The sequence below is a fragment of the Elephas maximus genome, chromosome 3 (assembly GCF_024166365.1).
Source record: "Elephas maximus indicus isolate mEleMax1 chromosome 3, mEleMax1 primary haplotype, whole genome shotgun sequence".
In the NCBI taxonomy this organism is placed as follows: Eukaryota; Metazoa; Chordata; class Mammalia; order Proboscidea; family Elephantidae; genus Elephas; species Elephas maximus.
In genome coordinates this window covers 21,490,285-21,504,198 of record NC_064821.1, presented here as the reverse complement: position 1 = coordinate 21,504,198, position 13,914 = coordinate 21,490,285, and the positions used below count along the sequence as shown (strand labels likewise).

Sequence of the window (13,914 nt, the reverse complement as noted above, 5' to 3'; positions counted from 1 at the left end):
TGCCATTGAGTTGATTCCAACTCATAGCGACCCTGTGCACAACAAAACGAAACTCCGCCCAGTTCTGAGCCATCCTTACAATCGTTATGCTTGAGCTCATTGTTGCAGCCACTGTGTCAATCCAAATCATTGAGAGTCTTCCTCATTTCCTCTGACTGTGTACTCTGCCAAGCATGATGTCCTTCTCCAGAGACTGATCCCTCCTGACAACATGTCCAAAGTATGTAAGGCGCAGTCTTGCTATCCTTGCCTCTAAGGAGCATTATGGCTGTTCTTCTTCTAAGACAGATTTATTCATTCTTTTGGCAGTCCATGGTATATTCAATATTCTTCACCAACACCACAATTCAAAGTCATCAATTCTTCAGTCTTCCTTATTCATTGTCCAGCTTTCACATGCATATGATGCGATTGAAAATACTATGGCTTGGGTCAGGCACACCTTAGTCTTCAAGGTGACATCTTTGCTCTTCGACACTTTAAAGAGGTCCTTTTGCAGCAGATTTGCCCAATGCAATGTGTCTTTTGATTTCTTGACTGCTGCTTCCATGGCTGTTGATTGTGGATCCAAGTAAAATGAAATCCTTGACAACTTCAGTCTTTTCTCTACTTATCACGATATTGCTCATTGGTTCAGTTGTGAGGACTTTTGTTTTCTTTATGTTGAGGTGCAGTCCATACTGAAGGCTGTGGTCTTTGATCTTCATCAGTAAGTGCTTCAAGTCCTCTTCACTTTCAGCAAGCAAGGTTGTGTCATCTGCCTAATGCAAGTTGTTAATGACTCTTTCTCCAATCCTGATGCCACGTTCTTCTTCATATAGTCCAGCTTCTCGGATTATTTGCTCAGCATACAGATCGAGTAGGTATGGTGAAAGAATACAACCCTGATTCATACCTTTCCTGACTTAACCAATCAGTATCCCCTTGTTCTGTCCGAACAACTGTGTCTTGATCTATGTAAAGGTTCCTCATGAGCACAATTAAGTGTTCTGGGATTCCCATTCTTTGCAATGTTATCCATAATATGTTATGATTATTAATGATATTGTTCTATAATTTCCACATTTGGTTGAATCACTTTTCTTGGGAATAGGCATGAATATGGATCTCTTCCAGTCAGTTGGCCAGGGAGCTGTCTTTCATATTTCTTGGCATAGATGAGTGAGCACCTCCAGTGCTGCATCTGTTTGTTGAAACATCTCAATTGATATTCCATCAATTCCTGGAGCCTTGTTTTTTGCCAATGCTTTCAGAGCATCTTGGACTTCTTCCTTCAGTACCATTCCTGATCATATGCCACCTCTTGAAATGGTTGAATATCGACTAATTGTTTTTGGTATAATCACTCTGTGTATCCCTTCCATCTTGTTTTGATGCTTACTGTGTTGTTTAATATTTTCCCAATAGAATTCTTCACTATTGGAACTTGAGGCTTGAATTTGTTCTTCAGTTCTTTCAGCTTGAGAAACCCCAAGCGTGTTCTTCCTTTTTGATTTTCCATCTCCAGGTCTTTGCACATGTCCTTATAGTACTTTACTTTTTACCCATCACTAGATTAAGACAAAAACATTACTATCACCGTAGACTACACTCGAACAGTCAGTCATCTAATCACATCACCCTCCCCATTCCCAATCACAACTATTACCAGGAATTTTATATATATATATATATATATATATATATATATTGATGTTTTTCTATTAGGTTATATTCTATGAAATTTCTATCAGTGGATCATTTTTTTTTTTTTTTGCTTTACAATCTGTCATTTTCAAAGTATTCAATAGAATCTTTATATCACTGCTGTAAGAATCCCTAGATGACTTATTAAAAAACGTGCCTCTTAGGGAACATATTAAAAGTTTAATCTTAATGGATAAATTTGGGGTCTTGATTGTTTTTCTCACCATTGTGCTTTTGAAGTTCAATCCTATTGCTGGGTGTAGCACTAATTCATTTATTTTCAATGCTGTATACTTCTATATTATGCATGGAAAATTAAAGGAAAAAAAGCCTCTTTTCTGATGTCACTGAGCCTGTTTTGAGATAGTTTTTTGCTATTGTGAATGAAGTTGTCTGAGTATTTTTGTACATGTCCCTGGTGCAAATTAGCAAGAGTTTTATATTTGGGGCGATGTTTTTGGGTATTGAGGAGGGTCTGTTCACCTCCCTGCAGTTTCAAAGAGTTTTCCTAAGCAATTGAATCAATTTAAACTCCCATTAGAAGTCTCTGCTGTTTCACATCTTCACCAAAATATTTTCATTTATTGTGACGATTTAGTGGGTATAAACTACTGTTGCTGTTAGGTGCCGTTAAGTTGGTTCCGACTCATAGTGACCCTATGCACAACAGAACAAAACACTGCCCAGTCCCGCGCCATCCTCAAAATCCTTGTTATGCTCGAGCCCATTGTCGCAGCCACTGTTTCAATCCACCTTGTTGAGGGTCTTCCTCTTTTCCACCGACCCTGTACTTTGCAAAGCATGATGTCCTTCTCCAGAGACTGATCTCTCCTGACAACATGTCCAAAGTATGTAAGATGCAGTCTCGCCATCCTTGCTTCTAAGGAGAATTCTGGTTTTTTTTCTTTCAAGACAGATTTATTTGTTCTTCTGGCAGTCCATGGTATATTCAATATTCTTTGCCAACACGACAATTCAAAGGCATCGATTCTTTTTCAGTCTTCCTTATTCATTGTCCAGCTTTCACATGCATATGATGCGATTGAAAATGCCGTGGCTTTGGTCAGGCCCACCTTAGTCTTCAAGGTGACATCTTTGCTCTTCAACACTTTAAAGAGGTCCTTTGTGGCAGATTTTCCCAATGCAATGCGTCTTTTGACTTCTTGACTGCTACTTCCATGGCTATTGATTGTGGATCCAAGAAGAATGAAATCCTTGACAACTTCAATCTTTTCTCTGTTTATCATGCTGTTACTCATTGGTCCAGTTGGGAGGATTTTTGTTTTCTTTATGTTGAGGTGCAATCCATACTGAAGGCTGTGGTCTTTGATCCTCATTAGTAAGTGCTTCAAGTCCTCTTCACTTTCAGCAAGCAAGGTTGTGTCATCTGCATAATGCAGGTTGTTAATGAGTCTTCCTCCAATCCTGAAGCCCCTTTCTGACTGGAGGAGATCTATATTTATTCCTATTCCCAAGAAAGGTGATCCAACCGAATGTGGAAATTGTAGAACAGTATCATTAATATCACACACAAGCAAAATTTTGCTGAAGATCATTCAAAAATGGCTGCAGTAGTATATGCACAGGGAACTGCCAGAAATTCAGGCCAGTTTCAGAAGAGGACGTGGAACCAGGGATATCATTGCTGATGTCAGATGGACCCTGGCTAAAAGCAGAGAATACCAGCAGGATGTTTACTTGTGTTTTATTGACTATGCAAAGGCATTCGACTCTGTGGATCATAACAAATTATGGATAACGTTGCAAAGAATGGGAATCCCAGAACACTTAATAGTGCTCATGAGGAATCTTTGCATAGATCAGGAGGCAGTTGTTTGAACAGAACAAGGGAATACTGATTGGTTTAAAGTCAGGAAAGGTGTTCATCAGGGTTGTATTCTTTCACATTAACTATTCAAAAAACTATTGTTACATAATAATATTTATTACGAGATGGAGAGCTCTTTCAGATGCTAATATTTATTATGAGATTGAGAGCTCTTTTGGGAAGTATATGTTTATGGTATTTCTAGTGAGCTCTTTGTTTTTATTGAATAATGGATCAATTTTCTGTAACACCAGTTCATACATTAGCTCTCCATTTATGTGTTGATCTTTTTGAGGTGGCTCTATTTTCAAACCAAGAGACCTGTTGTATTTATCCCTGCATCAGAATTGCTGGTCTTAATTATGGTAGCATACCACTGAGAAAAAAATAACTTTGCTGTCTTAAGGAACACACCCCAAACAACTGTTAGTTTACAGCCTCCAAGTTACATTGTATGACAATGACTGGTTATCTTATCATCTGTAATCTACTTCAACATTATCAATAACAAAATGTGCTAATCTCAACCCACCGTGGAAAAGAAACGTATATTGCAGCTACTACTTTGACATTGGGAAAAGTTGGTAGTAAAACTTTAAAAAAGGGAATAAAATATCTGTTACATGTTCAGTCCGTATTGATTCCTGAAAGTATTTTAGAAAATGCTGAATATGATATGTAGAAACCAGATAAAACTTCAATGAGCAATATATACAGAAATAGTTGTTAGTATTTGCATTTTTAGGATATATTTGTTATATTATCACTTGTATTTCTATTAGGAATTCATATCACTATATAAATACACTATATTTTTTAGCCTAAATGAGGTGTCAGTCTTCCTGATGTTGTAGATAGCATAGCGATTACTTTCAATGTACATAATGGAACAAGACTAGCATCAGTTACAAATGGAGGCGTGTCCATGTGTGTGAGGTACTTGAGATGGATGTGAGAAGGAGGAGGTGAAGGGAACAGGAAGTAATGCATACCAATGCATAGTACTGGCCTCTCAGAATGCAGGAGTCAGCCAAAGTGAAGCTCTTTCTCCTTTTAGACTTGTTCCATAAGGATTTGCAAACAAGTGTGATTAATGAGGAGCTTTGGATATTGAACCCTCAAGGGCCACAGAGACTATAAATAGTCTGCCTGTGACCACCCACTCAACAGCTGGCCCAGGTCAGTAGGCAGCACACCTGGACCTCCTCCCAGGGGCCATCACTTTCCACAGGATCCTACCTGGTCCTTCCCTGTCTTCTGTGCTCCCTTAATACAGAGCTTCCATTTTTATCCTTCAACCTTCAGAGGAGAACTGAATGTCATTCCTTAGTGGTGACACCCAGGTAATCTGGCACCCTCTAGTTTATCTTTTGCAAATAGGAGAGGTCGTTGTCTATCAGTCTATTTGGGGAAGCAGTGAGTTAAGTACAGGTAGAAGAGGAGCAGAATGGAATCATCCGTGAGGTCCCTGCCTAATTGTTCATCATCTTCTTGACATAATTCCTTGTACTTTTGCACAAGTACTTCAGCAGCTGTCAGTCTCCTAATCACCTACTCTGACCCTGAAGTTGGAGAGATTTTTTTTTCATCCTCAAAAGAAAACTGTCGTTGCTCAATTTTTATGAATGTTTTAGAATTCTGTAAAATATTCTCTTATTTATTTGGCAGGGGGCTGGGGCATATGGTCACCTTCTCCCTATCTTTCAGTTCCTGGGCCTTGACATACTTTAGTAGGGGAGATCTTTGGTCTTGACCTAATTACTGTGATATGAGGACTCAGAAAGTAGATCGAGAAGCAGGGAGACCCTTCTAGCTACATCCCAAGTGAACCAGTGTTCTCTTAAATATTTTAAATGTAGCACAGCACAGAGTAATAGGGCACGTATCAATGGGCATGTACAACCCATGTATCAATGTTTCCAGAATTAAAAGATGTTGACATTTTGCCATTAAAGTCCTTTTTTAAAGTAACAAAATAATGTGCATGAGTAAGACACATCCTTTATATTCCCTTTCATTTCTCTTCTTCCCTTCCTAAAAGACAAGCATGATCTTGAATTTTGTTGGTCTCCAGTGCATTTTAAACTGTGTGTGTGTGTATATACAATAAAAATGCCCCTCAGCTAGAGAAAGGATAAATTGTGATGTAAACAAAGAATGGAAAATCTTAAGGTAGCTAGAGTTAATGAACCAAAACAAAGTATACCAAGACTGATAAATCATTAAATGTATCATTTTAAGAAGCAATTACTGTATATAAAAGTATGAAAGCAAAACTAAAATATTATTTATGGATAGAATCATAATAGATGTATTGGAAACACAGGAGAGTAACACATACAAATTCTGTGTTAGTTTTCCTGAAAGAGGGAAAAATATTGAGAATGTGAAAAATAAAGGAGTATTAATTTTTTTTTCAAGTAAGTACACATTATTTTATTAAGAAAAAAACAATGAAAGTGTGGCAACATATTTTTTTAAATAATATGTTATTGTGTTTTTGGTGAAGATTTACACGGTGGTTTAGGTTCCCCTTCAATAATTTCTACAGAAATTGTACAGTGATGTTGGTTTTAATTTGATGGTGGAGCGTGGTGAAAAACCAGGCTTTTATTGTTTTTCTCTGTACTGCTCAGATCCTTGAAATGTTTCAGAATAAAAAGTGTAAATTTATATCCATGTAATTTTAAAACTTATTTAAATTTTTCCTAACCATAGGTGTCATTTTAGACGAGGTACTTTTCTCTTTTGCGTTTTCGTTATTTGTGTCTATACATCTGGGTGTGCTTAATTCATTTCAATTTCTATGCGTTTTATATCATTAGAAATGAATACTGATATCATTCATATTTACTTGGATTCTTTCTTTCCCATGCCTTTTTTACATGAGGAAGAGTCTCGGGAGAGTTTTAGCATATCTATTCCTCCTTAAAATTTGCAGTTATCTTGCTAGGGATGTTTTTTCTCTCTTTATACTTCTTTTATTTTGGTGCACCAATTACTCACTTCTATAATGAACCATCAGGTTGTGCTCATGCAGAACAAAACACAACAGGAAATACTGAGAGGGTGTCATATGCTGAACATCTTGTTTGAGGGTTTTATCTGTTCATTTTTCATCCTTATAAAATTCCTGTAAGGTTTTGTGATGGTCCCCACTATACAATGAGGTAATGGAAGATTCTCAAAGAGTTCTAGAAATATTCTTGTTGATAAACCAAGTGCTAGAGACTGGATTAAAGTTAGGTCTGTCTGAGTGCAAATATTACACCAATTAATTGATGCTATTAAGATTGCTTGTTGTCAGGACCTCATGCTTAAGGTCAGACCCTCCTGTCAAGCTGCCTGGATATTTGTGTTGAGGGGACAGAGTTTGTTTGCCTTGTACCATTAAGAGAAAAAAATAAGATTTCTAATGAGTTGTTCACCCTAGCAATAGGCACTTTCACGACTTTTTCTAAAGGATCCGTTCATCAGAAAAATGGGAAAATGCATCGAGGTTGTAGTCAATCAACTCTTACCCGGTTTTAGGGATCCAGGTATTTTCAGGAGGCTCATTTTAACATCAGAAATGGAAGTGTACTAAGAGTTTAACTTGGTACACAACCTCAGGATTCTCATAAGAGCCAGTGCCCATGTTTCCTACCTCAGGTTTGATGTGGCCCAGCCAGAAACAGAAGGAAAGAAGAGCCAAAATTCCATGATTGATTTTCAATATTTCTTTTCCTAACACCTGCTACTTATACTATGGAGACTATGAATCAAAACATAAAAGGAAGAGGGGATGAGTGAAGCTACCGAGCAGTGAGGGATTATTCCAATCCTCTGGCATAAAATGGAAGAGAAGAAGAGAAGGACAGATCACAGTGGGCTATCTGAAAAGAGAGGAAAGGAAGAAGAAAATAAATTTAGAAGTAAAAATCTATTAATAAGAAACTAATTATTCCATTTGAAATTTGAAATTCTGTGGTTTCTTTTTCCATTGATTTACATGTAAAAATGGGAGTGGCAGTTAAACAGAAAAGAGTGTATATGCGTTTATTTCATACATTGCTGCATTTGAGAAGGTAAGGAATTACTAAAAAATAAGTTCCATTATTGTATTCGATTATCATGATAGTCTTAAATAGTACTTCACACTCACCAGATGCCAGGCTCCTTGCTAAGCAACTTGTACTGATTAAATTTTTTAAGTCCTACAACTATATAAGTATTTAATGTGTCCTCATATACTTTGCTAGTGTCTTTTTTCTCCTTTAAGATGACTTGGCAAACTTTCTTCTCTTTCTACTACCATTGAGACCCTCTGTAAGAAGCCTAGATGGTTGTGTTGATAGAGTATGTCTTTCTTATTCTCAGTTCTGATTGTTGTTGTTGCTGTTATGTACTAGTGAGTCAGCTCTGACTCATAGTGACCCTATGTATAACAGAAAAAAACACTGCCTGGTCCTGCACCATCCTCGTGATCCTTGTTATGCTTAAGCCCATTGTTGTAGCCACTGTGTCAATCCATCTCGTTGACAGTTTTCCTAGTTTTTGCTCACCCTCTACATTACCAAGCGTCATGTTCTTCTCCAGGGACTGGAGATAACATGTTCAATGGACCTGAGACAATTTCTCACATACCTTGCTTCTAACGGCCATTCTGGCTCTACTCCCTCCAAAACAGATTTGTTCGTTCTTCTGTAAGTCTATGGTATTTCAAATATTCTTTGCCGACACCATAATTCAAATGCATCAATTCTTTTTTAATCTTCCTTATTTTTGTCCATATTTCCCATGTGTATGAGACCATTGAAAAACGATAGTTTGAATCAGGTGCATCTTAATCTTCAAAGTGACATCTTTCATTTTTGACTTTAAGCACCAGTGACTGAAGACCAGATGAGTTGTGGATGACATCAAAGACATCATACATTACAAAAGCACAGGGCCATTAAAAAGACTGAAAAGAAATAAAAGATCAAAATGGATGTCAGAAGAGACTCTGACTCTTGCCCTCGAACACAGAGTAGCTAAAGTAAATGGAAGAAATGTGGAAGTAAAAGAGCTGAACAGAAGATTTCAAAGGTTAACTCCAGAAGACAATTTAAAGTATTATAATGAAATATAATTGGAAATATAAAACCAAAAGGAATGAACATGCTTGGCATTTTTCAAGCTGAAAGAACTGAAGAAAGAATTCAAATCTTGAGTTGCAGTTCTGAAGAATTCTATGGGCAAAATATTGAACAATACAAGAAGTATCAAAAGAAGATGGAAGGAATACACAGAGTTACTACACACAAAAAAAAAATGATCGATGCTCAACCATTTCAGGAGGTAGCATATGATGACAATCGCTTGTATTGAAGGAAGAAGTCCAGGTTGCACGGAAGTCATTGGTGAAAAACAAGTCTTCAGAAATTGATGGGATACCAATTGAGATATTTCAACTAAGAGATTTAATGCTGAAAGTGGTCGCTCGTCTATGCCAAGAAATTTGGAAGACAGCTACCTGGACAACTGACTGGAAGAGATCCATATTTGTGCCCGTTGCGAAGAAAGGTGATTCAACAGAATACAGAAAACTTTGAACAATTTCATTAATATCACAAGTAAGTAAAATTTTGCTGAAGGTAATTCAGAAGAGGATGTGGAACAAAGGAGAGGATGTGATATGAGGGATATCGTTGCAGATGTCAGATGGATATTGGCTAAAAGCAGAGAATACCAGAGAGATGTTTACCTGTCTTTTATTTACTATGAAAAGATATTCAATTGTGTGTATCATAACAAATTATGGATAACACTGAGAAAGACTGAAATTCCAGAACACTCAAGTGTGCTCATGCAGAGCCTGTACACAGGCTGAGAGGCAGTTGTTCAAACAGAACAAGGGGACACAGCATGGTTTAAAATCAGGAATAGTGTGTGTCAGGGTTGTATCTTTTCACCATGCTAATTCAACCTGTATGCTGAGGCAATAATCTTAGAGGCAGGACTTTATGAAGAAGAATAGGGCATCAGGACTGGAGGAAGATTCATAAACAACCTGCAATGTGCAGATGACACAGGCTTGCTTCCTGAACATTAAAAGAGCTTGAAGCATTTACAGATGAAGATCAAAGATTACAGCCTTCATCACCATGGATTACACCTAAATATAAAGAAAACGGAAATTCTCACAACTCAGATTAAGCAACATCATGATAAAGGGAGAAAATATTGAAGTTGTCAAGGATTTCATTTTACCGAGATCTACAATCAACGCGCACGGAAGCAGCAGGCGGGAAATCAGATGGCATATTGCATTGGGCAAATCTGCTGCCAAAGACCTCTTAAAAGTGTTAAAAAGCAAAGATATCAGGATTCTGCCTCGGACACACTTACAAATTGTTGCTTTTTTTTTTCCTCCAGTTTTTGTAGACCATGTATTTTCTTTTTCCTCACATTCTTCTGTTTTGGGGAAAAATGATGTCCCACATATCACATTGGTGACCTTGTGGTGCGGGGATTAAGAGCTCTGATGCTAACTAAAAGGTTGGCGGTTCCAATCCGCCAGCTTCTTCATCGGGGAATGATGTGGCAGTCTGTTTTCGCAAAGATTTCAGCCTTGGAAACTCTATACAGCACTGTAACTCTGTTCTGTAGGGATGCTATGAGTTGGAATCGCCTAGATGGCAATGGGTATATATCATTTATGGGAATAATGTTTCCATCTTCAACTAATTGGAAGAAAAGAGTCTCGTTGACATAATAGGATAACAGCATGAAGTTTCATGTAGCACACTCTATCTTGCCATCAGCTCCTGACTGTGGGTCTTGTTTTGATGCTGTCACTACCTACGTGGTCAGAGTTTAGGTGACTTTGAACACCATGGAAAGCAACTGGGTTTTAATTCAGTTGGAACTTTTCAAGAGGCAAGTGATGGAATCTGTAGCAAATCCTAAAAATGGCTTGGAATAGCCAGAGCTCAGTAAGTGTTAGTAGTGGTAATGACAGCAGCTTTTGAAAACTTTGAACTTTATTATTATCAATTCTGATAATACCTCTATTAATTAGAACAATAACAACAAGGGATAAGAACCTAAATGATGGGACATTCCGATGGAAAAAGAAAATTGAAAGGACAAATTTTGAGGAAAAAATGAAAATGAAGAAGCTTGATTGAGTCAAGAGTTGAACTCCTCCCCAAGTCCCTCTGCAGAGCCTGGTGAGCCAGGTCCCCATCTCCTCATGAAGTGCACCACATCTTTTCCTCCCTGCAGATGAGTTGATTGTACATGAACCACAATGGTTGATGTTCTAGAAGAGTAGACCTCAAAGTATAGTCCCAGGCCATCAGCAATAGCATTTGAGAATTTGTTAGAAAGAACAATTTTAGAGCCATAGACCCCAAATTCTGAAGCCAATAATCTGAGTGTGGGGGCTCAACAAGTCCTTCAACTGATTCTGACAAGAAGCAGTTTAAGGACCATTGTTCTAAAACATGGATGTAGAGTTTGTTTTTCTGCTAGTTCGAAAAAAAAAATTCTCAAGGAAAAAGTTATGCATTTTTTCTCTTTTATTCCTATTACTTGGCACAATATGGATAAAGAATAGATATTCAGTAAACACATAAATACTACCTATGTGGTCAGAGAGTTGAAGGCTTTTAAAGCAAGGAGCACTAGTGTCATAGTGTCTAAGAGTTTGGCTGCTAACCAAAAGATCAGCAGTTCAAATCCACCAGCTGCTCATTGAAAACCCTAGGGGACAGTTCTACTTTGTCTTATAGGGTTCCTATGAGTCTGATTTGACTCAAGGCACAGAACAACAACAAGAAAAAAAAAACAGGGAGGCTATTAGGGTCTTTATTCAGGTGGAAATTTGGGGGGAGATATGGTGCAGTGGTATGGTAATGAATAAGAGAGAAAACAGAAGGAGGGCGGAAGGGAGGATGGGACAAAGACAGATGAAGGAATAGAAAGAGGGGGAGGGAGGAGACAGACAGAGAGTAGAAAGATTTGTAGTATTCACCTCGTTTCACAATACAGATGCGAGAATTTCTCTGAAATAAGCACCTCTTTTAGATCTCTTTCCTATCACTTCCATCATCAGACTCATCAACAACATGACATCAGAAAACCAAACTGGTGTAGCAGCATTCTCCCTCCTGGGGCTCTCAGAGGATTCGGAACTGCAGCCCTTCCTCTTCGGACTATTCCTGACCATGCACCTCGTCACTGTGTTGGGGAACCTACTCATTATCCTGGCCATCAGCTCAGACTCCCACCTCCACACCCCCATGTACTTTTTCCTCTCCAACCTGTCCTTCACTGACATCTGTTTCAGCACCACCACGGTCCCCAAGATGCTGGTGAACATCCAGACACAGAACAAATCCATCAGTTACACAGGCTGCCTCACCCAGGTTTGCTTCCTCATGATATTTGCAGGCATGGAAAATTTTCTCCTTGCAGCAATGGCCTATGACCGCTATGTGGCCATCTGCCAACCACTGAGGTATACAGTCATCATGAACTCTCACCTCTGTGGTCTGCTGATTCTACTCTCCTTGTTCATTAGTTTGGTGGATGCCCTGCTCCACAGTCTGATGATACTAAGTCTGTCCTTCTGCACAGACAGGGAAATCCCTCACTTCTTCTGCGAGCTTGCTCAGGTCATCAAACTTGCCTGCTCCAATACTCTTCTGAATAACATCCTGGTATACTTACTAACTAGTATACTGGGTGGTGGTCCACTCCTTGGGATTATTTTCTCTTACATTAAAATTATTTCTTCCATTCTGAGAATACCATCAGCTGGTGGAATGTATAAAGCTTTCTCCACCTGTGGGTCTCACCTGTCAGTGGTTTTCTTATTCTATGGGACAGTTTTTGGGGTGTACATTAGTTCTGCAGTTACTCATTCTTCCAGGAAGACAGCAGTAGCCTCAGTGATGTACACTGTGGTCCCTCCAATGATGAACCCATTTGTCTACAGCCTGAGGAACAGGGACATGAAGGGAGCCTTGAAGAAACTCCTGTGGAGAACATTTTCCTTTTCATGATTGTGTTATCTGCTTTAGGCTTGGGCTTCTAGAATGAGTCATAGTGAAAGAATACTGGGCGAATCAGAATGTTAGACCCTTCTAGTAACAAGTTTTTTTCTTAACATTTTGATAATAAAAATCATTTTATTTTTATTATTAATTCATATGCATTTTTACCTATGTATATATTTACTTACACACGCTTCTGTCTTGTGACAATTTTTACCTTGTTAGCAAGACATGCTAAAGCATTTATTTTTTTATGTTTAATTTGGCCAATATGTATGTAACAAAACATTTGTCATGTCAACATTTTTGCATGTACTATTCAGTGACATTAATTACATTCTTCATGTTATTCAACAGTCATTACTACCCATTTTCAAATTTTTGCATCACTCTTAGCTTAGTATCCCCTACACAATGAGTCTTCCTTTCTTTTTCCTCCTCACCACCCCTGATAACCACTAATAGAGTTTGGTCTCTATATACTTGCCTATTCTAGGTATTTCATATAAGTGGGATCATAAAATATTTATTCTTTTGTAACTGACATTTCACTTGGCATAAGGCTTTCAAGGTTCATCTATGCTGTAGCATGTATCAGGGCTTTATTTATCCTTATGGCCAGAAGTATTCCATTGCATGGATGATATTTTGTTTATCCATTCATCTGTTGGTCGGCATTGAGCCTGTTTCCACCTTATGGTTATTGTGAATATTGCCACAAGGAACATTGGTGTACAAGTATCTGTTTGTGTTCCTGCTTTCAATTCTTTTGCTACAATTATTATATACCATAATGACTAACAGCAGTGCAAAATAGGTATGGAAAGTGATTTTGCTCTTCTCTAGCTTTGTGATATTTGATTGATTGCATACTAGGGCAGGTTTTTATGAAGGCCACCAGTTGGCTATATCACTTGCATGCATTATATCCCAGAAAGCTGACTATGACTTCTTCTTTTAATAATGAGGTGACTTTTCCAATGAGTAACTCAGAAGACATCCTTTCACAACTTATAAGCCTGAACTGGGACATACAGACCTCTTCTTTATTCTCTGATGAGGAGAACAGAATTATTATGAGTTGATTTTACATATTGTCTAAAACAGTTGTTTTCCATCCTTAACACATATGAGAACTGGAGAACTTGTTAGTACACAGATTCCTGTGTCCTTCCTCAGTGATTTCGGCACCCTGGTACCATAGTGGATAAACATTTGACAAATCCAGCAGCTGCTCCTTGTAAACCCTGTGGGGGCAGTTCTATTCTGTCCTATAGGGTCGCTATGAGTAGGAATTGCATCAACAGCAATGGGTTTGGTTTGGGTTTTGGTTAGTGTGAGGTGGGCCCATGAATGTGCACTTCTAACAAGCTC

The 13,914-nt window shown here is 38.2% G+C and overlaps 1 protein-coding gene across 1 annotated transcript; it reads left to right on the top strand.

Annotated features, from left to right (window-relative positions):
- Positions 1–11,610: 11,610 nt before the first annotated feature.
- Positions 11,611–12,549, top strand: LOC126071036 (putative gustatory receptor clone PTE03). The gene has a single exon (XM_049875343.1). The coding sequence runs from the start codon at positions 11,611–11,613 to the stop codon at positions 12,547–12,549; it is 939 nt and encodes a 312-aa protein (XP_049731300.1).
- Positions 12,550–13,914: the final 1,365 nt, after the last annotated feature.

Coding starts and splice junctions, on each gene's coding strand:
- LOC126071036 (XM_049875343.1), top strand. CDS start 11,611: ATGACATCAGAAAACCAAACTGGTGTAGCAGCATTCTCCCTCCTGGGG.